The 25000-nt window shown below is 35.1% G+C and overlaps 3 protein-coding genes across 6 annotated transcripts in view; 1 reads left to right on the top strand and 2 right to left on the bottom strand.

Moving 5' to 3' along the window:
- Positions 1 to 491: 491 nt before the first annotated feature.
- Positions 492 to 10349, bottom strand: LOC122245793 (CWF19-like protein 2). 2 transcript variants are annotated; one of them, XM_043003794.2, is made up of 17 exons: positions 10169 to 10349; positions 8713 to 8907; positions 8429 to 8563; positions 7780 to 7890; positions 7385 to 7576; positions 6491 to 6957; positions 6114 to 6224; positions 5440 to 5599; positions 4984 to 5136; positions 4600 to 4735; positions 4041 to 4171; positions 3669 to 3848; positions 3286 to 3381; positions 2856 to 2972; positions 2451 to 2606; positions 832 to 1014; positions 492 to 709 (listed from the first exon to the last, which is right to left on the bottom strand). In XM_043003794.2, the coding sequence occupies exons 1-17, from the start codon at positions 10259 to 10261 to the stop codon at positions 572 to 574; spliced, it is 2754 nt and encodes a 917-aa protein (XP_042859728.2). In that variant the 5' UTR covers positions 10262 to 10349; the 3' UTR covers positions 492 to 571. The 2 variants fall into 2 exon arrangements, with proteins under 2 accessions (XP_042859728.2, XP_042859729.2); XM_043003795.2 differs by having other exon boundaries at positions 6114 to 6221.
- A 1056-nt stretch (positions 10350 to 11405) lies between these two features.
- Positions 11406 to 22938, top strand: LOC122245794 (ubiquitin carboxyl-terminal hydrolase 37). 3 transcript variants are annotated; one of them, XM_043003797.2, is made up of 12 exons: positions 11429 to 11592; positions 13484 to 13539; positions 14095 to 14698; positions 14812 to 15006; positions 15150 to 15665; positions 16761 to 16946; positions 17125 to 17283; positions 17527 to 17701; positions 19553 to 19687; positions 20506 to 20620; positions 20768 to 20909; positions 21750 to 22938. In XM_043003797.2, the coding sequence occupies exons 2-12, from the start codon at positions 13497 to 13499 to the stop codon at positions 21793 to 21795; spliced, it is 2316 nt and encodes a 771-aa protein (XP_042859731.2). In that variant the 5' UTR covers positions 11429 to 11592; positions 13484 to 13496; the 3' UTR covers positions 21796 to 22938. The 3 variants fall into 3 exon arrangements, with proteins under 3 accessions (XP_042859733.2, XP_042859731.2, XP_042859732.2); XM_043003798.2 differs by having other exon boundaries at positions 11446 to 11592; positions 13468 to 13539; XM_043003799.2 differs by lacking the exon at positions 13484 to 13539 and having other exon boundaries at positions 11406 to 11592.
- A 689-nt stretch (positions 22939 to 23627) lies between these two features.
- The window catches only part of mRpS22 (mitochondrial ribosomal protein S22), a 6538-nt gene continuing 5165 nt past the window's right edge, over positions 23628 to 25000 (bottom strand). The window contains exons 6-7 of the mRNA XM_043003801.2: positions 24829 to 24934; positions 23628 to 24161 (exon numbers count right to left, since the gene is read on the bottom strand). Coding sequence (XP_042859735.2) covers positions 24039 to 24161; positions 24829 to 24934 — 229 coding nt within the window. The 3' untranslated portion in view covers positions 23628 to 24038. The remainder of the gene's footprint in view (positions 24162 to 24828; positions 24935 to 25000) is intronic.

The raw sequence follows: 25000 nt of genomic DNA, 5'->3' as shown, positions 1-25000 counted from the left end.
CACTAGTGCCTGTCCTGGGAAATAGGCAAGCAAATCTATTCCTGTCTGCAATGAGTTAACATTCAGAATAACTGTAAAATCACTTTGTAATTCAAGTAGTTTGCAAAAACTTAAAACAATAATATTATTTTGAAACTATCTTATTAGATATTATACTACAACTTCTATATTTAGAGATAAGAATCTTACTCATATACATATAAAAAGTTATTAACCCTTTCTGGACGGGTGGTACACTACTGTACCGCTCATTCATTGTGACATTCAAGGCTGGAATGCCCCTGTCGTGAGTGGGTTAATTTTCCCTCTTTAGGTTAATAAAAATTATGTACAGAAAATTACAAACTGATGAATTTGCAATAATTTCATCTACATTATTTCATCACTACAAATCTAAATAGGTATCTTATCATTATGACCCATTTAGATATACAGTATCTGTCAGCATCTGTCAGGTGTACTGTTAAGCTTCCTCAAAAATTAAACAACAATAATCTGACCTTTTTTATTTGTCCTTTTATAAAAGTTTTATCACTCAAACAGAATTCCAAAACACTGAATCAATAAATATCTAGTTATCTTGTGTGGGGTCAAATTCCTTGTACCAACCACCGAACTCCATTACTTTCCTCCTTTGCTGGTCAAAGTTCTCCTTACGTGGTTTTCGCCAAAGGTTAGTCTCTAAGTCCATCATCCCTCCAACAATTTCCTGAAAATTAATGACAATTAAAATGTGCATCAACAGGAATACACAACAAAACATATATTTCCGAGAGGTAACTAGAACTGGACTGAATTATTATTTCATAATTTGTTGTATCGCATACTTACTTGGGCGAAGTTATGCGGGAATTCCTGCTCATCTTCAATTACATGAGCATACCCAGAATCCATTGCAAAGTCAACAAAGAAGTAAGGCAATCCTTTGGGCACTGCTGAGCGAACACCGCGGTTCTTCAAGTCGACCAATTTCTTGTTTTGCGCCCACTCTGCTTCACACTCCATGATTGCTTTCTGTAATTATATTTGTTTAAATTAAATTTTATGACTGAAGGATGCTAATTCCAGTAGCTAAAAATAGTTCTGTGACTAATGTCGTGATAATATATATCATGAAGATGACAGTGATGATTAGGTTGTAACCCTCTTCTACAATGATTTCTGGAATCATACTATGAGGAAAAGAAGCAATGCATTTTCTGATTTTTATGAAATAATGACACCATAAACATCTACATAGCAGACTTTACTAGGCAATGTCAAAAATAGGAAGATACTGTATTTTTATAAATTAAGTCACTGTTCCTTTACTACAGAAATCCTTTCAGTCCATACACTTTATAGATGGCTCCCTATTACTTTAAGCAAAGAATGAAAAAGTCAATGATCTTTGGCAAATTGAACTACAAAATGCTCCAAGAAACCTTAATATGTCATATACATGTACTTGCCTATCTTATTATACCTAATTTGTTCTTGACAATCAATTTGTGTCACTCAAGACCTTTTCAACTAGAAAAAAATAAGCATCTGATAATACATTTATCAAATATTTGAATTAACCCATTTAGTACGGGTGTCATGACATACAAGTCGGCACCAATTAGGCCTAAAAAAACGAGTCACAATGGTACAGACGCGACATTGGGATTGCTCATAGTTTGAGCTCAGACAGTGCCTTCTTTTGCAGCATTTTTTATTTGCATGGGGACATTATTTCAACTGAACATTACATTTTAACCCTTTCCCGACGGGGCACTCGCTACGCGAAGACCCCAATGCCGGGCGATTGCAATATTGCATTAAAATCGTCATACTGGCTTGACGCCCCGGCATCGGGAGTTTGGCTGTGTCACACGGGTGTGACGCACCGTCGTCATAGGGTTAATATATATAAAGAAAGCCTAAAATAATCATATTTTTGCATCAACTAAAGATACATACTAGAACAATCAAAGATAAACATGCAACATCAAAGAAATTCAAACTCATGAGGGCTTTCAAATGGTTAATTCAAAAGTCCTATAATGGAACAATTAGCAGACTTCAGACATCCAGGGATAAAAGAATGTTAAAGAATAAAGATGGCATTCCAAATATAAGATATAAAATTATCACTAAGTCAGTGATTCTCAAATTAAATGTTATGAGCAGTAATTCCAAAGTAAAAAAAAAAAAAAAAAAAATCCTGGACCAATAAGTTATATTTTTGTCTTTTTTGCATTTAATCAATGTTTATTTTGTTGTAAGCAGCAGTTTGAGAAACAGGCAAAGGTGCACTCTGCTATCAAGGTAAATTCAGCAAGGAGCTGTTAAACACAAGGATGCTGCAGAAAGGACTATATGACTTGAGGGTGCCATCACAGAAAAATGTTTGGGATATTTTTCTTTCATAATAACCGTTACAAAAATCAAAATTAAATTGAAAGATCAACAGTACATATAATTACCTTAAAGTAAATGGGTGCCATATCACCAATTTCTTTCGGTAGAGGCACGCAATTGATGACCATGTGCGGGTAGTTCCTCAGGCGTTTCACCGTCTCAAAGAATATGCAGTCTTCGTCGCGAGAATTAAACATTCTGACAAGAGTTTTCCTGAGGTCCTGGAAACACACAAATAACCAAGTCATAAAATATAAAACAACAAATATGCTTTTATGGACAACCAACCTTTAAAACTAAATTAAAAAATACATCAAATGCATTTTATAAACATAAAACATTACAATAAATTACATTTACAGATCTCTTCTTTCCCAATCTTAAACATAAAATATGCAAATAGCCTTCACCCAAAAATTGTAAGAACTACAATACACTTTCAAACTGATCATCCAGTAAATATATCTCACCTGAATTTCACTCCAAAGATCTTCGTCGGCTTGGACAGAGCAAGCAATATGGTGAATTGGCACAATCATACAGTGACCAGGAGTCAGAGACTGATGAGGTGGCAAACATATATATGCCTGCAAAACAACAGATACTTATTAAGTATATGAAACCGTATACATTTTGCAAATTACAAAATGGGATCATTTCTACTACATTAGTGTTTGAATTAGATAAATACAGAATAATCAAAAGCTATTAAACATATTACTTTTCAGATACTGATTTCAAATACCATGAATTCTCAAAATTCATATACAATAATCTTTCCTACCATCAGACTTCCAGGCTGGGCTTCCATCATTCCATCTACCCTTTCACTACCTAAAAACTTCTACACAAATATATAAAGCACCTTTAGTCCTGAACGGACTTACATCGACAACTTACCTTTTTCCCTAATGCAACGATCAAATGCTTTGGCATCTCCTTATTGTCGAAACACCACTGGCAGGATTCCAATGACCGTTCAGAACGCTTGTGCTCCTGTTGAAAAAGTCGTGGTGAGGTATTACATGTGTCACTTCACATCCTGATGACCTATAGGCCAGATGAGCTAAAGGCAAATATGAGCTATAGACAAATTTCAGTGAAAAACAGAGTTAAAATATTCTCTATTGCTGCCTGGTTTGTCTTATACAACCACTTTGCACTAAATACATTTTTGAACGAACAATTCAGGCATCTCTATTGAGCATAATACTAACAACATATTAATCAAACTCGTATATATCTTCTTAGGATTTCCAAACAAAAATGCAACGCCTACGTACATCAATGGCCTTTTGTCTGTCTCTTTCGGCTTGCTTGGCAGAGCTCTCCTTCTGAACAGCCTTAGTCATGAACATGTCGTCCAAGTCGTACTCTTCGTTGAGTTTTTCGCTGTTCTGCATTGCTGAACGTTCGAAGAGCGAGTTCTGGTCTGCAGCTGAGGTGCCCTTTTCCTTCTCAAACTGTTCAAGAGTAAAGAAAAAGTAGAAATAATTCACAATAAATGTAATAAATCAAGCAATTAAAGTAAATCTCTTTAATCAAGCTTAATATCAATCAACTTAATTAGCTTCCTGTTTAATCAGCTTAATGCACCAGCAATGAAATCATGCAAAACTCTATCCCCACTTGCACTTGCTACATGAATGACGTACCATGCGCTTGAGGTCATACTGATCGTCATCTGGGAAGTATTTTGTTCTTTGACCATCCTTTCCATGAGTTTTCATCTTCTTCTTTCTCTTTCCATCAGCTTCAACTGACCCTGATACAGGTCTGCAAACACCTAAGAAAAAATTGAGATTTTAAATGAACTCATCTATAGAAACACTTACTCACATGGTGTTGAATTTGCAAGGAAAAAATACAACAGGCAGATAGATACATATATACAAATTTTCTCATTCTTTCTCTATCTATATGAATATGAATATGAATATGAATATGAATATATACATTATATATATTATATATATATATATATATATATATATATATAATATATATATATATATATATAATATATATATATATATATATATATATATATATATATATATATATATATGTATGTATATATATATTTCTATACATCCTTATCTCTCTATCTACATCTCTGTGAATGACATGACACTTAACTTATTTTCAACACAAAATAAAATAATCCAGAAAGAGGAGAAAAGCAAGGTGACGTATGTGCCCGACGCCACTTACCTCTGGCATCCATCCTGGTCAAGACGACGACCTCCTCCTTTGTCTGGGTTTCCTCATCCTCTCTGCTTCCTGGTGGAGCACTCGCCCTGGCAGCACGAGCGACTTCCAGTTTCTTTTTGAGTTTTGCCGCTTGTGTCTGGCAAGTTGAGAATAGATTTATTTTCAGAAAAGCTTGGTAAAAAGAACAAAAAAGATGAGGTTTAAGCAATAGACACGTCAGCTATTGTAAAAATAACATGAACCATGATAACAAACAAAATCACTTCACAACCCAAGTTAAAATCATAAATGTATTACATACAATATGACTAAAAATGTATCCGACTTAATATACCAGGTATAAAGTTCTTGGAAAAATTAGATCTCGACTCTAGAAAAACTTGCCTCATTCCCAATAAGTTCTGCCTTCATAATCTTTGCTGCTAATTCATTCATTTCCTTGTCTGTCAACAATTTGGCTTGAGATGCTGGACCTTCAACGACTGCCTGCACTACTGGTTCCTTTTCTTGTAAATTTTCTACTTTCTGTGGGGGTTCCTGAGAAAGAAAAAAATCACATATGGAAACTGTTCAATTGTCAAATCTTACACCATTTCACTCTCCTCAATCATATTTAAATCTTCACTCAACCAAAATACTCTTGCTTACCAAGGTTTTCTTTGTAACTATAATATAGTCTTTATTTCATGAGTCAAAATGAAAAAAACAACAACTAAATATCCCTTACATTATATGAGGATTTCTTTTTCTGAGCTCATACAAAACAAAAGTCCCAAATCACAAAATAACAACTCAAAAGTTAAAAGTTACCATGATTAAAAATATATATAGTCACAATACCTCTTCAGATTCACTAGAAGACGAAGATGATGACGAAGATGACGAAGACACTGGCTTCCTTCTGGCAGTTCTCTCCCTCTCACTCTGCTCTTGTGGCTTCTGTTTCTTCTGCCAACCTCGACTACTGCCAGATGACGCTGTACCCATACTCCTCGAATAACTGGAATATAGAGGAATCAAATAATTTCAGTTGTAACTAGATACAGCTATATTGATTCCGATAAATTCAACCGAGTGGCTGAAAAAAAAAAATCTGGCTCCAATATCATCACACAAATATTTTATCAATGTTAAAACATGTCTATGGTTCCTCACACCAATACCAAATATAAGTAATAGTTTCTATAAATACACTCTACTCATACTCATTTATCCACTTATGTTCCTATACCTCAACACTTGATTTCCCCACTTTTCTGCAGAAAGAATAGTGAGTATACTTCAATACTGATAAAAAATGTAGAGACAGTTATGGTCCGGAAGATGCTACCGACACCAATAAGACTTATCACAATACTATCATAGTAATACAACAATCCCATTTTCCTAATTCACTATAGTTTCAGGAAGGTATTCTTACTGATAACCATGAAGCATATGTTATCAACTGTAAACATTCATCATCAAAATAATGTGTCCCTAAAGTAGAAACATTGCACTTATATGTTACTTACCCAAAATTGCTCCCTTCCCCTGGTTTCTGGAACCTTGAAGCAAGATAGGCTGATTGTTTGCCAAGAACAGCATCATCACTTGGAGGTTTTAAGAGACTTTTTACATTCCTGCTGATGAAAATAATTTCAATTAGCCTAGGAACTAGGAACCAAGTGTGTGATTCCTACCAAACTCTTGCAAAATTCAAGGATATAATTTACACCTGGCATCCACAGACTTTGGAAAGTTGGAAACAGTGAAACTTTTGGGGAAATACATACTAACTAAGATCTGAGTAAAAACTTAGGTGATAAATTCAATACTATAGCAGATATACCCAGAACTAATAATAATACACTCATTGCTTAACATAGTTCTTGACTAAAATGTTAAATACCTTATTCCACCTTCCATTTCTTCTTTGTTTCCCTTAGGTCTTCGTATATCTTCCTTATCTCTACTTCTACTTCTACTTCTGCTACTGCTTCTGCTGTCACTTTCACTGTCAATGCTGCCAGAGCTACTGCTGTATCTTCTATGCCTGCCCTTTTCTTTCCTCCTGCTATGCTCTCTGCTTCTGCTTCTACTTCTCCTTTGTCTCTCTCTGCTTCTGCTCCTCTTTTGTCTCTCCCTACTTCTGCTCCTCCTCTGCCTCTCCCTACTCCTGCTCCTCTGATCTCTTCTACCCTTCTCCCTGCTTCTACTCCTCCTTCGATTACTATGCCTATCATCCAGTCTGTTTCCTCTCCGTTCTCTGCTCGAACTCCTCTCTCTATTCCTTCTTCCCTGCTGCCACGGCTCTTTCTGGTGGCTCCTCCCTCGCCCTTCTGCTTCCGCTAAGAGCTCATGGAATTTGGCCAGGGACTGAAAAGTGGAAAAGGTAATTCGCTTTGATTATAAAGACTTTAGGTACACATTATTACTTCTATTTGATTTTATCATAGCACCAACTATGATTTTAAACAAATCAAACAATGAATTGAAAAGAGATATGAAAAGAAAGAGGAGAGAGGGGAGATGAAAAATCAGAGGACAGGAGTATCAAAGTGTGAAAAGAATATAGAAAAATAAAGAGACAAGAGAAAATAGGAGAACAAGCAATAGAAATAGGAAAGATGAGAGAGGGAAGAGACGAAAGGAGGAAAAAAGGAAAAAAAAAGAAGAGTGAGGAGAGAGAACAGAAAGGAGAATGGGTAGAGGCATAAACAGAATAGAGGAAAAAGAAAAGCCCACCGCTGAGACAGACTTCAGAATTCACGAACTAAATACTCAAAGCTCCATCAAAACATACACCCCATCTCTGAGCTGCAACCTCCTCCAGGGATTTATTTTCCTTCTCGGCTTGCTCCTTTGCACGCTGGAGAGCTCTCCGTAGCCAGGCAGCATCGAATCCAACAGATACCTTTTTCTGTGGCTCCTCCTCGGGCAGACCTGTCCCACCGTTCTTGAAGTATGGGTTCAGTTCAAGAGCGTGTGACCCTGGCTGCAAAAATACCACAAGTTACTTCAATGGTCTGAGTTTTGTTGGGATACAGTTATAAACGCAAATATCTATACTGAATATGCATCTCTTGACTCTCACTCTTCATATTTCTCTGCTATGTTATGCAAGATACATTGATTCAATTATGATTGCAATGGGAATCAGATGAAAAATATTCAAAGGAAGTGTTTAACTTCTCGTACTTTATTTGCTTCTCTCTTCCTCTCCTCTTCCTCTTCTCTGGCCTTTTTTCGACAGGTTCCATCTCGTTCCCTCATCTGATCACGTGTATAAGTCCCAAACAACGATGTCATCTGAAACAAAAATGATTTTAAATTACACAATTTTAGAATTTTGTCATCTATTTCTGTCTCCTTTTCACGGAAGTTTTTGTAATCTAATCTTTTATCAGAACTGTCTTGTATTTGTGGGATGTTTATTCCAAATCTCTGGTTCACAGATTTCTAACTAGTAACATTCTGGTACAGAGGGTGCCAGATCTGAGATTCAACCTGTAATTGATATGTTCTTGATATAGACTCGATATATTAGTACCAAGTAGAACAAATAGCTATCTTTAGAGAAACATTTACACATATAAATATACATGCAAACAAATACACATGTACATATAAATAGGCTACATAAATACAAATACATAATACATACATATGAATAATCAGAAGCAACATTCTAAACAGAATTTTTAAAAAAGTGAAATCAATCAAATTATTTAAGAAAGTCCTTTACATTCACTGAAAAAACATTAAACCAATACACAACAATAGGCCTATATGACCAGACTTCAACTAATAAAACCTCCGTTAAGTAAACCTGGTGAATAAACCGTACCTCCATCCAACCATCTCTCTTGCTCTGACCCGCAGATGGTGCCTGTTCTGTGGTTCCCTTAGCTGAGGAGGTGAGGGAGGCTGACGGAGTAGATTTTTCAACCCATGTACTTTCTTCATCTTCACTCTCACTGCTCTGAAAAGATAATAATTTGTTTTTGCCAACAACAAGACAAGACTGGAAAACTGTATGACTTTTGAGATGTATGTGTCTAAATAATAACTGAAATAGTTCCTTAACAATGTACTAAATCCTCCATAAATTAATCCAATTTCCAGACTTACTGATGACGACGAGTCATATTTCTTGCTCTTCTTAGACTTTTTATCCTTTTTCTTCTTCTTTTTCTTCTCCTTTTTCTTCTTTTTCTTTTTTGAGCTATCAAGGTTCGACTCGACAGATGCAAGCATCCACGTGTGCTCCCCTCTCTGGCGGGCTACCTCCTCCTTCGCCTTCCTTACGTCATACTCATTCTTAGCCTTGAAACGAAAGAGAAAAGAGGTTAGTCACCTGCAAGCTTCAATGTGGAAATTAGGTAAGGAATTATAATTTAAAGCCTGATTCATATAAGGGGTTAGTCGCCAGCAAGTGTCAATGTGGAAATTAGGTAAGGAATCATAATTCAAAGCCTGATTCATATATCAAACTAAAAAAAACAATTGCACCTAATCAACCATGCAACAACTCTCCTGGCCAGGTTACACAAACTGTGATAATTCTTTCCCATTACCAGAACCAATTTTCATGACTCAGATTCACAACTTGGTTTCAAAATAACATGGTATTGGAAACCTATATTCAGGGAATTGGGTAAACATTTAATTCCTCTGAAGGAACATAAATACCCTTTTTACCTCTAAATGACAAATAAGGTTGTAATAAATACTCTTGAAGAGGGAGGTGATTATGGTGTGTAACTCAGCTATAATCTAAATGAAACCGTGAGGGTTTCACTTTGGCAATACTGAAACATTTTAGGTATCCGAGTTTTAGGAGGAAATCATCTCCAGTGTACATATGAGTGTATATTAGTATTCGAAAAATGAGTTAGAGATGTTGGTACACATCATTCATAAGCATTCCTATTTTTCTACAGTTTCATCATTACTTTAAGTGAATGTTAAAAGGACCCCTGCAATGGCTACCAAAATGGGATTTCTTCTCCGTAATTATATTGCCTAAGTTTTGTCCGAGTATACTTACAACTTGATGCAATCTGTCTATAATAGGCATTAAATCATAACTCCAAGCCAATAATGGTAAAGCAATTGACAATCTACAATTGACAATAATTGACAATAAACCTCTTAATTAACAATAAACCTCTCAATAAACCTCAGTAATTGACAATTAACCTCTTCCACATATATTCAGGAGTGGTTCCTCATCTGAAGACAAATTATCTGGGATATATATGCTAAAAATATGATGACATGCAAGACAGTGGCACAAGCATAGATATCTTGTTTTTTATTCTTTATCAAGAAATAACAGCATCAAAAAACAAACCCATTAAGAAACACACAAAATTTGTAATGATACATAATTCTAAACTCACAGAAAATATCTCAATACCTCAAGTGTCTAACTTATATCTGTATTAATATAACCATAGCCTGACAAATAACCAATAACAAGAAACAAACAAAGTAAATAACTCCAAGTCCCCCCCCCAAAAAAAAAAAAAAAAAAAAAAACTTCAAAATCTATCTAAATTAACATCACAAACTCAAGTCTCACCTTCTCAAGAATATAACTCCTCGCCTCTCTTTCCTCCTGTCTCTTTCTCTCCTTTACCCGAGAACTTTCGAAGTCTATTATTGGCAGAGACATTTTGGCGAAGAAGAAGAAAGAAGAAGAAGAAGGAGGATGACCCAAAAATATTTGTGAAATACGTTCGGGTTTTGTTTACGGAGCATTTGCTAAATATACTTTATATTTGCTAAATACACTTTATATATTTGTCTAAGGCAGCTATTGTAGCCTGAAATAATTTGTGACGGTGGTTAGGTTTTCTTTTTGGACAATGGCTTCTTCCTTTTGACTTTTTAAAACTTTTTAAAAGGATTTTCGTGTATAGTGAAGCATGTAAAGGCATTTGCGTACTTATTAATATGAATAATCTTAATGCTTAAAGGAGATGGAAATATTGTCATCTAAGTAAAAGATATCCTATAGTTTTCAACCATAATTATACAGTGACATTAGCAGATTCTGCATAATAAGGTGTAATTTGCATACGGCACGAGATGCCTGATGAGCGATAATTCAGAAGTTTGTATTTAAATGCATACACAGAGTACTTTCACATAGAGAACAATGCGCTTTTATTTCCCTCTGTGATGTATAATTAGCTGAATAAGATGACTATCAAACGCGTTCTTCCCTTAGATAAGGTATAATGGCCTCCTGAGTTAAATACGCATATCCACTTGACGTGGCCTAGAATTATGGCGGTAAAATATTTATCATCAATAATTCATTTTGTTTATACTGGCACAGATATTCAGGCACTGGATTTATATTGCGTTTGAAGTACCTTGGCAAAGTGAGAGTGTAATATGTTTGCTATGATTGATCTAGCATTTGATATGCCGGTATTACAAGTACCGTTTTTTCCTGTCAAGACAGATGTTGCGTAATAATGTAGATAAATAGATGAATATATAGATAGATTGATTGACAGAGATAGAGAAAGAGAGAGAGAGAGAGAGAGAGAGAGAGAGAGAGAGAGAGAGAGAGAGAGAGAGAGAGAGAGAGAGAGAGAGAGAGAGAGAGAGAGAGAGAGAGAGAGAAGAGAAGATAACAAAAAGAAGAAAAAGAAGAAAAAGAAAAAAATATCAAAACACACACCACCAAAAAAAATCACCCCCCCCCCCCCACGCACACACACACACCCAAACCCACCCCAAAAAATCCATCAAAATCAAAAAAGAAAAAAAAAAAAGACAGAAAAATCGTACGACACTTTCTCTCCCTCCCGCACGACGTCTCTCGGCCGCGATGGAAGCCGAATTTCGCAGCCTCTCCGTGACGCATTTCGCGCGCTTTTCCGGGAAGCGTGGGATGTGGGTCTCGTGTCGCGATTGTTATGCGAGTTCCGCCGATTATTTCGCTAATTACGAGGAGAATATGAACGTTGGAAGCTCTTAGGAAACGTGGAGGTAAGCGGGAAGGGAAGTTTGTTGAAGTTTAAAGGTGAAAAAAATGTCTTTGCGGGTTTTCTCCCCTTCAGCTTTTTCCGCCTTTCGTTTCTCGACCTTTTTTTTTCTAAGATTTCTCTATTAAATTCCAACCCTGCCTCGCCGGGGAGGTTATGCTTTTAGTCTCGAAGTATTAACCGAGTCTTAAAACCAGTAGGAGTTCGAATTAGTAGAATAGTAGAGGCAGGAGGAAGGAAATAAGGCGAATGTTTACGTGTGTGTGATGGTTGTGGAGAAAGCGTGGCGGGAGGAGGTCATTCATACGTGCATGAACTTAAAAAAAAATAAAAATAAAGTTGTAGGAGGGAATGTAGGGGCTTGTTTTTGTTGTTTTGCTTGTTTGTTGGGGTTGTGGAGGTTATTTTGGTTTATTTATGAGGTTTTCATACGTGCATGAACTAACAAAAATAAAAAATAAAGTTGTAGGAGGAAAAGTAGGATTTGTTGTTGTTGCTTGTTTGTTGGGTTATGGAGGCAGTTTTTGTGTATATGTGAGGTTTTCGTGGTTTGTTGTTTGTTCTGAGGTGATGATAGGATGGTGATATGATTGTGTGTGTGGTTTGGGTAGATGTAGATGCATTGCTTGACTAAGTTGTGGTTGGAGTGTGGCATGGGATAAGAACTGATATAGTTCTTTTGTTTACTTTCTTTTTGTTTAGAAGGATTGGTATTAAGTAGGAGTAGTTACAAAAAACCCAAGTAACACAAATGCGATGCATAAAATAATGAAAAACGACAAAACAAAGGTCAAGCCTAATTTCAAGCACAGTCAGTGGTTGTCTGATGTTTTGTCCGAAATGCGTACCCACTTCGTAACTGTTAATGACCGGGTGATTTTTGGCCGAACACCATGGGCTTTTCTTCTGCTGATGAGGGGGGTTGGGGGACAGCTGTTATGCGCATGATCACCTGGTAAGCCAGTCAGACAAAAGCCATGATGTGGTGTTCACATCACGGGCAGGAAGACCAACCAAGCCATGACGTGAATGTCACATCATCCCACATTAATGGCTTAATAATTGCTCTTGTGTTATTCTATTGAGTAAAAGAGCAAATGTTAGGATGATAATTATAACATAATGTTAAATTCTACACTCGACTAACTTTAACCAGTGTGTGGTGTTGATTCCCAAAGTGATGAGAGAGAGAGTGGGATGTGGTTGATAATAAAAACCTGTGTGTGTGTCTGTCTGTCTGTGCCTGTGCGTGTGCCTGTGCGTGTGTCTGTGTGTTTGTGAGAGCGAATGAGAATATGTATGTGTGTGTTTTTGTATTTGTTTGTGTGTTTGTACAGTAACATACAAGGCTATCTACCCATCTACAGATCCTCTTTCAACAGAAGCTTTTCGTGTGTCTCTGCTTAAAGTATAGATGATGCCTCTGCTTGATAGGAATTTGTTCGGTTCTTGCTAGTCTTTTCATGATCAGTGAAGAATTAGAGGTTTTTAGGAAATCATGGTCTTAATTAAAGCTTTCCAACTGTTTGTTTGGCTTTCTTACTCTTTTATTTTTATTTTTATTTTATGCTTGATGATTATTTTGATATGTTGAAAGTTTATTTTTTGTATTATCTTTTTTTTTTATTATCATTATTATCTTTTGTATTGTTTTTTTATTTTTATTATTTTATTATTTAGTAATATTATTTTATTTTATTTTTTTTTTTTTTTTTTTTATACATATACTTTGTATCAGCATTTACTCTATACCTTTGATGTCCTATGAATATCAGAATACTGTATAGAATGATAAAATGTACTGTATGAACTATAAAGACAAATAAAAGTAAACATTTAGGATTTGGTTTGTATTTTTCTTCTATTTTCAATTTCACAGAAAGAATTATTTACAGCTGTGGTTGAAAGATGGAATTTACTCCAAAGAAACCACCAGCTACATTTAATTCAAGTAAGTAGGCTTATTATTATTAATATTATTATTATTATTATTTTTTTTTTTTTTTTTTTTTTTTTTTATAATTTTTACCTTTTTTTTTCTCTTTTGTTACATGTACCTTATATTCTATTTGTTCCATATGTCAAGGAAAGTAAGGAGTGGAAATTTATTTACATATAGATGTACTGTGTGAGAGAGTGAGTTGAAGAGAGAAAAATAAGAAGGGAGTGTAAGAATGGACTAGGAGAGAGCCTCTCTCTCTCTCTCTCTTTTTTCCATTTATAGTGGATTGTTAAAGATAAGATATAGCTGAAACTTTTGCAAATTTTGTGACATTTTCAGTATTCTATATTACTATTATCCTTGAATGTTATTTTTATTGCATCACTTTGAATATATATATATATATATATATATATATATATATATATATATATATATATATATATATATATATATATATATATTTCTTCCCCCCCTCCCCATCATTAGTTTATCAGCATGTTATTGCATTTTTGATAAAATAAAATGTTCCTTCTTCTAATTTATTCTTCCTTGTCATTCAAGGCACAGTCCGTCGGAATCCATATTCCACTGGCAGTCGGAATTATCTCAAGAAATACCACCAGAGAGGAGGGAGGGCAGGAACGCCACGCTCCTCCTATGGAACTCCTCCCAGGACCGTCTTGCAGAAACGTTTCTCATCTCGCTCGGAGAAGATGGTAACCAGCGCACTGAAGGCCCTGCCGCAGCCAGAGGAAGGTAATACCCTCGGAAAATGGCTGGGCAAGAAGGACACGTCTCCTCAGGCCTTGAAACGCCCATTCAGTGCTGTGAACGGGACTGAGAATACAAAGGACCCATACAATATCTTCTCAGACAATGAGGAGGATGTGTTCATTCCCACGAGGAAGGAGAGTAAACCCAGCCCCACCTCGGACAAAGAGAACTCTCTCTTTGGCCAACCAAAAGCAGGGAGTGTGAAGGTGTATGGTAATAAGAAAAAGCCCTTGAACCTCAGCAGATCCAGGCTTGTAAGTGATATCTCTCCCGAAAAGATTGAGAAAGCTTACGGGCCTAAATCTTATTTCTCTGCCGAGAAAGAAAATGTCCCCACAGAATTGTGTAATGAACAACCAGTGTCATCAGTCACATCACCACACCTAATAGGGTAAGAGGAATTCAGAATTGATCAATACAGCAAGAAAGTGGTATCATGTGTATCAGCATATAGTCTGGGTTTAGGGAAAACACCATTTAATTTTTTTTCTTCTTTACTTTCAGATTCCCAAACTATGGCAACACATGCTACCTAAATTCTGTGATCCAGTCATTATTTGGTCTCCCATCATTCCTGCTGGACTACCGAGTAACGGCTGCACACCTAGATATGGCCCACACGTCCCTCTTTTATGGTCTAAGCCAAGTATTGTCCAACAGAATGAAGGGCCAAGTGTCCGGTGTGAAACAGTCTCTCAAGTAAGTGAACTAAGTTATTACTCACTCCTTTTTTTATTAGTATTATGGTAAAATAAGAAATAATAAGTATAGATCAGCAGATTCTATGTTTCTGAGAATAAGATCAGTGATGTTAATATTGATTCCAATATCTTTTCCTCCAGAACAGTGAAGGAGAATTTAGAACGTGTTGATGGTTCCTTTTCCGGCTTCAAGATGCAGGATGCAAATGAATTCCTCACACGGGTCCTGGATACTATCAAAGATGAGATAGACCGGTGCCACATGACTACACCAAGTCCTGACCGCCCTTCTGGTTCACAAGCCTTTGCTTGCACCCCAAATGGAGAACTTGACGAGGAAATGTATCTAAATGGGTGCACTAGAATAGATCCTAGTCCTACTAAACATGATTCAGTTAAAAGTAATGATACTCTAGCAGAAAAAAGCCCCGAATTAGAGAACAAAGCTCTCTGTAATGGTGAGAGCATTGTGGAAGATGTGTGCACAGAGAACTCACAGGATGTAGAGAGTGAAGATGCACTTGCAGAAAGAATAGCTGCAAAGGAAAACACACAGCTTGACACTCCAACTAAACACAATGCACTGGAAGTCATCCCAAGAAACCCAGTGAAGGACAACTTTGAGTTTCAGTTGCTGGAATCCTATAGATGTTTGGGGTAAGAATTTCCAAGATATTTTTGAAGAATTGTTTTATTTATATATATATATATATATATATATATATATATATATATATATATATATATATTATAATATATATATATATATATATATATATATACATATACGTATATATATATATTTATAATATATGTAAATATATGTAAATATATATATATAAATATTAATATAAACACGTAATGTACACACACACACACACACACACACACACACACACACACACACACACACCATACTTATATATACATATACATGTATATGTGTGGATATGCACACTTATGCACACACATACACACAAGGTCATTTCTAAGATAAATGCACTTCTAGTTTTGTGATTTCAGTCATTGTTTAGCTAGCATGTAAACTCATGTGCAAATGCATGGCTAAATGTTAGCATTGGGTTAATCCATTGCAGACGGAGGACAGATCCACTTGCCCAGTCTCCAGGATGGGTTTTATTTCAGAGAGAGCCAGCTTCACACACCATACTTAGACTTTTCCCACTCTCTTTCAGTCACTCAGTGTAAAACTAGAACCATTTTTGTGTATTTTATTGTTGTAAAAAGCATCCCTTTTGGCACAGGAGCACAGTTTAGACACTGGGCATGGTTTGAGTCAACTTCCTCTTCTCGTTCTGCGTACACATCCTTCATCTGTGGTACTTTAGAGCAAGGGGTCTTCAACTTGCTATGTATCATCACTATAAAGATAGTGCATGCCAGAGACCGTGGATGGGTGCCATTCAAGGCTCTTTCACCTGCTGGTGCTAGAAGAAAGTGGTGCCATCTAGGTTTTGAAAAGTTAGGTTTGCTCAATATTATGGTAATTATAGTAATTATGACTGCATCATCATCATCACTCACTCCTTACTCACAGCAGAATAAAATAGCACAGTGATCCAAAATCCCTGAATGTCATCTACATCTTGACACCCATCGTCAGGCCAAAGCTGTTGCATCATGTATGTCATGAAACCTGTCTGCAATGGATTAATAAAGTAATACTTTTTCTATTGACTGCTTTATGAACTTATATTTCAAAATTTTAAGATAAGTATTTTTTTCTTTCAGTTGTGATGAAGTTGAAGGGAGAAAGCAAGAGTATTTTGGCCTATATGTCAACCTTCCTGAAGGAGGTGGAGACACCATTCAGGATGCCATATCTTCGTACATGAGTGCCGATGAGAGGGATTTGAAGTGTGAAAAATGCCTTCATAATCGATCATCGGTTGTTACTTCAGTGACGAGAGTGCCGAGGTAAGACTTTATATTGCATGTCGGTAAATGAGAAGGAATTAAAACATAAAAAAAATAACTACTTCAATGCCAGGAGTTGTCTTGTACATCAAAATTTAGTTCAGTTTCCCTAATGGATTCATATGAAAAAGGGTTTTTTGATATGAGTTTTAGGTTGAGAATTCTTATTTTTATGCAGGATCCTCATTGTCCAACTCAAGAGGTATGAATACAAGCCAGAGCAGTGTGAGAGTATAAAGATGTCATCGCGAGTGCATGTAAGCAGATGGATCACCTTGGACCCTTATCTAACGGGGGATGTCGAAGGGCCCTCTGCGTGGAATCCTAATTCTATCAGGTGTGTTTTTTCTACTTCAGTTATTATGATTGAATACCATTCTATTACAATCTGTTTCTCTTTTGTTTTCTCTAATTCGGTTATTATGATTGAATACCATTCCATTACAATTTCTTTCTTCTTATTGCATATTGGAAGTACCAATTTACATACATAGAATACAGATAATTGGTATAATGTTTGTATACCTTTGTTTTACAAAATTGTGCAAGTACTTTTGATGATAAGTTAATATTCTTGCAGCACCATTGTTCCACGAACACCAAAGCAGCCAACGCTAACTGTGCGCAATTTGTCATCTGAGCTGAACGTTTGCGACTCAAAGAAGGAGAAAGAAGAAATGTGTATGGCAAGTCCAGTCAAGGCAGCTGTAAATGTTCCAGTAGCCATTCCTGATAATGAGGATGAAGAATTACAGGTAAACATGCATAGATAAAAAAAAAAAAAAAAAAAAAATATTATTATTATTATTATTATTATACATTCTATATTCATGAGTTTGACAGAGAACAATATTTTAGTAAGTCTAAGTGACTCATAAGGGGACCCAAATTGCAGCTGAAGTTGCATAGCATGTCGGTACCAAGATAGAAGCAAAAAATCCACTTGATCATTCCACTCTACAGACAAAGAGTTTCCCTTAGTGAAAACCATACTCCGACCTCCAAGTCTTTTTTTGTGCACATCATTTTGAAGTGCATCAGGGCTCCTAACTGTTACTGTATAGGTTAGTTAACCCATTCACGCCGGGGCGGAATTTCGCCTACTCCCGATAACGCCGGGAAGATTTCAAGCGCGCAACCGTTCGTGCCGGGGTGTTTTCCCGCTGCGCGCGGTCGCTCTGACGCTCGCAGAGCGTTTTTCACCCACCCTATCCTTATGGTTTGCGTGATTGCGTCTAAAGTGTAATCATGTGTAGAAAGTAGTGCTATGTTCAGAGGATGTATATCAGTCGAAAAAGATGTTATAGCACTGTTTTTTTAGTGTTATTCTATTGAACTTTTTCCATATTCTTTACTCCTATGTTGTAATACCAATGGGAAGTGGAAGCATTCTTCTAGTGAGGTAACAAACATAGTTTTTTTTTTTCATTTTTTTTTTCTTCCTAAACGAAAAGAAAGAGAATATGAACAACCATACATGTGCATACAAGTGAATGCAAGTAACAGCAATGTTTTTTCAAGTGTCATTTTCTTTTAGTGGGGCAACAAAAAGATGTTATATAATTTTTTTTTTTTTTTTTTTTTATTCCTCGGCCAATTACAATTGATTTTACGATAGTCTTTCAACTCAGATCATCATATTCAACAAATCAGAAACAGAAATCACCATGCCGTAATCAAGATTACGTATGTACCTGAGACGTCATTCATATTACGTTATATCCCATTTTCTACTATTTAGAAGGATAAACTAAAGTAGCTAAGACAAATCAAGTATGAAAATCGAATTGTACTAAGAATAATCTATCATTCTAATGCGGACGTTTCAGCACGTCGCTACTGGCCTCCCGGCGCGCGGGCCGAAAATGTAGCACGTGCCAGGACGTCACCCGGGTCCGGGGCTTTTTTCGACCACGTGTCAGCACGTCAACCGGCGCGAATGGGTTAAGAGCAATGATGGCTAAAGGTATCAGATTTTATATTTTATGTTATTTGAATGACTATGAAAATGCATTTTTTAAGGCTTTGAGGAATGTCAATTATTAGGATACTTGGCTCTGAGGAATGTAGTTTTTAAGAATGCTTGGCTTCTCATGTGTTTTATTCTCATGTATCTGGTCATGTAAAAATTAATTTAATCCGTTTCGTAGAAAATGTTTACTTTATAAGAATAATCAGATTTATTTGTTTACATTTTGCCATCTTAGTTCACTTAGAGGGACAGTTTTAATTCATCATGAATAAAATAGCTCGGCAGGAATGGATTGATCAACAGCACAAACGGCTTTATACCTGTTGAACGCAGGACTGAGAGGCAATATAGGTAGTGTTGGGGTCGGCAAGTACCCAGTACATTAATTGACTTGGGAAGTGCCTAGTGTAAATTAACCTTTTATATTGGAAATAAATGTGAAAAAATGACACTTTATTATAGGAGAGTGTATTGTATTTACATCTTACTAAGGGTGTAATATTAATGGTTGTCTTTTTAGGTTTGTTGCAGAATGATACCTTATAATTATTCTTGTTAGATAATATTAAAAAAAATAAATAAATAAAAAGTAATATATGAGAGAGAGAGAAAATGAAAAGGATCTTATTTTCAGGAAGTAATGCGTCGCAGCATGAACGATATCGGAGGTGGCGAAGACGACGAGATTCAGCAGGCCATCAGATTATCCCTGCAAGAGCTCGGCATGACCTACTCCCAGGAAAATCAAGGAGAAAATGCCGAAGAAGAGGTACGCGGGAGACCACACCCTTTATCTTGTTTTTATTTTTTCTCGAGTAATGTTGTCTCAGTCTCCGCTGTGTTGGATAAAATGGCTACTGTATGTTCACAGACTGTCTCACATGAGAGCTTTTATTGCTTTGCCAGTGAGGGCTGATAGGTATGAGTCTAGTACATGTTATTATGTAGTCATGACTAGACTCCTACTCATCTGCTTTTGCTGGTGCTTTCTTCAGTGTTGCTGCCGATTTAATCCAGACGTGTGAATTTCTCCTCCTTTTCCCCGTCTTAATTCAGTCTTCTCTCTTTCTTTCTTCTTCTTCTTCTTCTTCTTTTTAAATTCTTTTTGCACTTGCTAAGCTAACCTTGCTACACCATTTGTTTAAACTGTTGTTTATCATTTCTTGTTCTTTTTTTTACTATCTTTTTGGGGTGTTTTGTTCATATTCATGTGTGAGTGTGAGTGTGTGAGTGTGTGTGTGTGTGTGTGTGTGTGTGTGTGTGTGTGTGTGTGTGTGTGTGTGTGTGAGAGAGAGAGAGAAAGAGAAAAAAGCATTATATTTACAAAATAATGTATAGTTAAATAAAAAGTGTCAGTATCTGTTAGTAGAATTTGTTTTCACTTTTGATAGTTGTTTAAGTAATAACTTTGATTTTAGAGAGCATTACAAATTGGTGATTACAATATGATTTTTTAAAAATATGTATTCAAGTCGTAGGGTACTTCCATAGACAAATTTATTTTCGCATTCAAAATTAAATTCACTCAGTTTATTTCTCAAAGCTTGTTTTACGTTGAAAATTAAATATCCTAACAATACCTTGCAGAATGATGAAAACATTGCCAGGAGTGCTAGTATAGATGATGCAGAAATTGAGAATGGCCAGCACACATACCGGCTCATGAGCATAATCAGCCACTTTGGCTTAACAACCAATACAGGTGAGAAATACTACCATGTCCAGTGTGTACTCACAAGTAATGCATTCATGATTACAATACCCTATTTTTGTAATAAGAATTAATACCCTCTCAATTGACTACAACAGAGTAAGGGGGAAATTCCAAGATTGGTCTCGTCTTTTTCAGGACATTACGTATCCGATATCTACAATTGTGAGGAGGGAAGTTGGTTCCACTACGATGACGAAACGGTTACAAAAATCTCCGAGTCTGTGGTTCTTGCAGATGGAAGGCAAAAGAATGGATACATTTTCTTTTATGTACACAAGTAAGCTTATTCATATGCTTTCTTTTTCCTAACTTCAGATGCACACATACTCCATGATAAGTTTATATATATATATAGATAGATATAGATATAAAGTATAAATATGTACAAATCATACCTATTCACTAACATTTAATGTACATACATAAATAAATGCAATAGGGCATACCATTCTATTTACTAACACGTAGTATCATACTTTTTTACCAGTATGTGGTCTACATATAATTTGATGGGTGAAATATTAGAAGACTTTTGCCTTGTGGTTCTTCTCCCTTCAGCTATTTGCTGTGAGAAATGTAATCAAAGCTCATTTACTTTATGGTTATCTATATGGATATCTTTTTTGTAGAGTCATATGTATGATGATATGGACAACTTTGACATAATCATAATGTCTTATTCACTTGGATTAGCCAATATTTTCTGATCACAAAACAATAACTTACTCCAGGAGATGACGAGTGTGAAAGAGACAAAGGAAATTCACAAACTATGTTACAGGAGTGAACAGGAAACTATAAACTCCTCTCACCTTTGAATTCTTTATGAAATGGTTTTAGCTCTTGTCAATTGCTCAATTATAATGCAGATAACTAAGTGATGCATATGCAACTTTTCCTCTCACCAATATTGTAAATTCATGAAAATTTCTATAAGTCAAGTAGTGTGTAATTTTTTTTTTCTTTTCTTTTCTTTGATATTTTCATTATCATTTACTATCTTATTTTATAAATATAGTTCCTTAAATAAGAATAACCATTCACTAAAATCTACTATGGATTTTTGGTTTGTAATTCTTGCAAGACGATGTATACTTATTTATACATTTATTTTCAGAGACCTGTTCGAGAAGATAGAAAAGAAGACACAGAACGAGAGATAGTAAAGGTGTATATTATTAGCATGTTAATGTTATATATATATAAATGTACATAGTCAACTGAAGGCGATTACCTCCTAACGGTTTTATTTTTAAAAGCATCAGACACTGTTTGATCTGTTCCAGTATATATATATATACATATCTTTTTTTTTTTTCATGCAGAAAGAAAAGAGCCACTAAATCTGGTGTTATTTGGTTTACGTTCTTTTGGAGAGGGACAGGAACTAAAGTTTTATTATCATGTTAAAAATATATCTACAACTGTAGAATGGAAAGAAGAAAAGAAAAAAAAAAAGATTGAAAAAAAATTGAATAAAAAGCTAAGAAAGAATACTTTGTTTTATGTAGCATTTTTATTTTGTTAAACGTTTTTCAATTTATGTACCATTTATTAAATGTATTATCTTTGTGTATATATATTATAAGATTCGTGTAAAGAATGTATTTTTTATTTTTACAAATGCATAGCTATTATTGAAGGACTAGGTTTGATGGTTTGACTATTATTAAACCTTTTCTGTGTATGTATGTGTGTGTGTTTGTATGTAATCTCAAGTAGAGCTAATTTAAATGTGGAAGTGGTATATGTAGTGCAGTAATTCTCAAGTACTTGACCTTATGTTATCTTCAAAAGGGCACTTCCATTAGGAACAAGCAATAGTATTCATTCTTATACAGCTGATTTGCTTAAAGAGTAAAAACAAACAAAAAATGTCAATTGTTAATGCAGTAAGGTATTCAATAAATAATGGCTGTGATTTTTTTTTTTCTTCATTGGGATAATTGTCCCCAGAATTTGCTGGGTTCACTGTATCTAGCAAGATTGTTTTTTTTCCCAGTAATTATGCAGTCATGAAAAATTGGGGGAGGGAGGGGGGCTTTTGATGCTGAAGGTTTTAAAATGTGCACAGCTGTTTTATGTATGGTGCAATAATTAAAGACTCGTGATTTGAAGTAGAAGTGGTGCTAAAGGTATGCCTGGTTTTATAGTGTTCAATTTCAGCCTTTTTATAATTACATAAAAGCCTAGTCAGTAATATATGAATGTATGACTAGATTCTGTTTGCAGTTTTGTAATTTATCCCAATGTAAAGTAATTAGCTGTAGTGTAATTATTAGGAATTGATTAAAGATACCATGTTATTGTTGTAATATTTGATTTATCCTAATTATTGAACTATAAGCACAATTGTTAGGAAATTCTCTCTCCACTGGATTCCATTCATTCAACTGTGTGGCATTGTTAATAAAGCTCTTTTTCAACTGTGAGCACTTATTTCATTTTATCCACATAGAGGAAAACTCGATACGTTATACTACAAATGAAAAAGAAAAAACTCCATTCTAAAATCAATCAAAAATAAATGAATTTCACTAACTTGGTGTACAAAATGTTCTAGGTTCATACTTTGTGAAGACCAGTTCTTAGGAATGAAAGTACTTGCACTCTTTATTTGTGGTCCAACAAAGAAAGCCACAAATATGGTAACCACTTTATTGGTCCTATGAATATAAATAATCTATAGTGCTATAACTTCTTTGGCCACATCCACACAGGTGAGTTTTGCCTGTCAAATACTGCTTGCAGGCAAAGCTTCATGATAATGAAGTTTTATTTTTGGATTCTTTTGCAACATCAAAGCCTATGACAAAAGTTGTCTAAGTCATTACTTTGCTAAATATTAGTCATTATTAATTAATGAACCTGCATTTGTTGCAGGGTCAGATCACTTTTGAAATGCATTTTTAATTGAAAATATAAGGTAGGTTTTCCTTCAGTTTTTACTTTTTGTGATTCTTTTGTTTTAAGGCATCAATTTATTAAAAAACAATTTTCATTCTAGTCATTTATTTACAAAACACAAAATACAACTATTTACAACAATAACAAACATAATTTCAATATGAATTATTTTTTTCAATACACAATTTTTATTTTTAGAGAAAGAAAAGGGTCCAGGCAAAGAGCAACATATTACCTTCAATCTATTTTCATGAATATCCTTTCTAGATGTTTTATTAATCATTCAATATTATTCAAAATTCTACTCACCCTATAATTTTGTCTAATCAAGGACAATACATATAAATATACCTTACTAAAACCCATAATATATCTGCCATCATGAAAAATTAGTGTGCACATGTTCTTTGAGAATAACTTAAGACACATTGTCACTCTACAATGTATAGTTCATTTAAACTCATGAGTGGACAGTAAATGAATGAATCTTCTATTTTGATCATAAGCCATGAGCTAATTTTACTTCTTTTTCATACTGTTGTCTCTCATTCAGTAGATCCTCATAAGCCTGTACTGCCAGCTGGAGCTGTGGTCGACGCACTGAGTCATGCTCCATATAAGCCTGAAAAAGGAAGTTTTCTAATGCCCATACTCATAATTAAGCCTATTTAATGCAAGCCACACTAACCCAAAGCAGCCTCAAACTTAACATGAAAATTTATCTGAAACTATGAACTGACCAAAACTTGATACTCAAGTTTTCAACTTTTAACACAGATCTAAGAATGGTTATATGAATATTAATATGGAAAGTAAAGGGGTAGTAAATAATTTACATATTACATGAATAAAATTCTCACCAGTTTTGGAGAACGGAAATTATGATGGTTTTGAAAAAGTTTTGAAATCTTTCTACTGCTAAACTAATGTACAGTACCCTTGCTAGTTTATGCGCAAAGGACTGTGAAGGTGGTATAGCTGATACGTACTCTAAATGAGGCGTGTCACTGAAAGCTACTCAGTGTTTTCAGAATAAACAATTCAAGAAAGAAAGAGAAGAAAAGGAAAAAGAAAGAAATAAAAGCTGTGCTTTCTTCAACTTATACTGTATATCTGACCCCATGTGCTGCTCATTATTAAATACTTTGACAAATACCTGAATATATACTAAATACATATAAACATAAGTTAAATATGTATTATTCTGTAACACTACAATCAATGATATGTAATCCACTAAATTAGCTCGAATGGAATAAAGTTCAACAATAATGCAGTATAAACTGTACCTTAATAAATTCTAGATGCTGACTCCGGTCCACATTCAACGCTTTCGACTTGCATTCAGTATGGATTAAGTGATACAGCTGCACTAAATCTGCTGCATTTGATAGCCTGTGGAAAGATAAGACACATCAGTAACGTATGTTTATTTTGAGAGAATCATGAAGATAATGTACT

This window comes from Penaeus japonicus, unplaced genomic scaffold (genome assembly GCF_977035675.1).
Source record: "Penaeus japonicus unplaced genomic scaffold, GWHDUDI00000001_assembly GWHDUDI00000013, whole genome shotgun sequence".
Taxonomy (NCBI): Eukaryota; Metazoa; Arthropoda; class Malacostraca; order Decapoda; family Penaeidae; genus Penaeus; species Penaeus japonicus.
The sequence above is the reverse complement of the archived record's forward strand: the minus strand, read 5'-3'. Positions and strand labels throughout refer to the sequence as shown.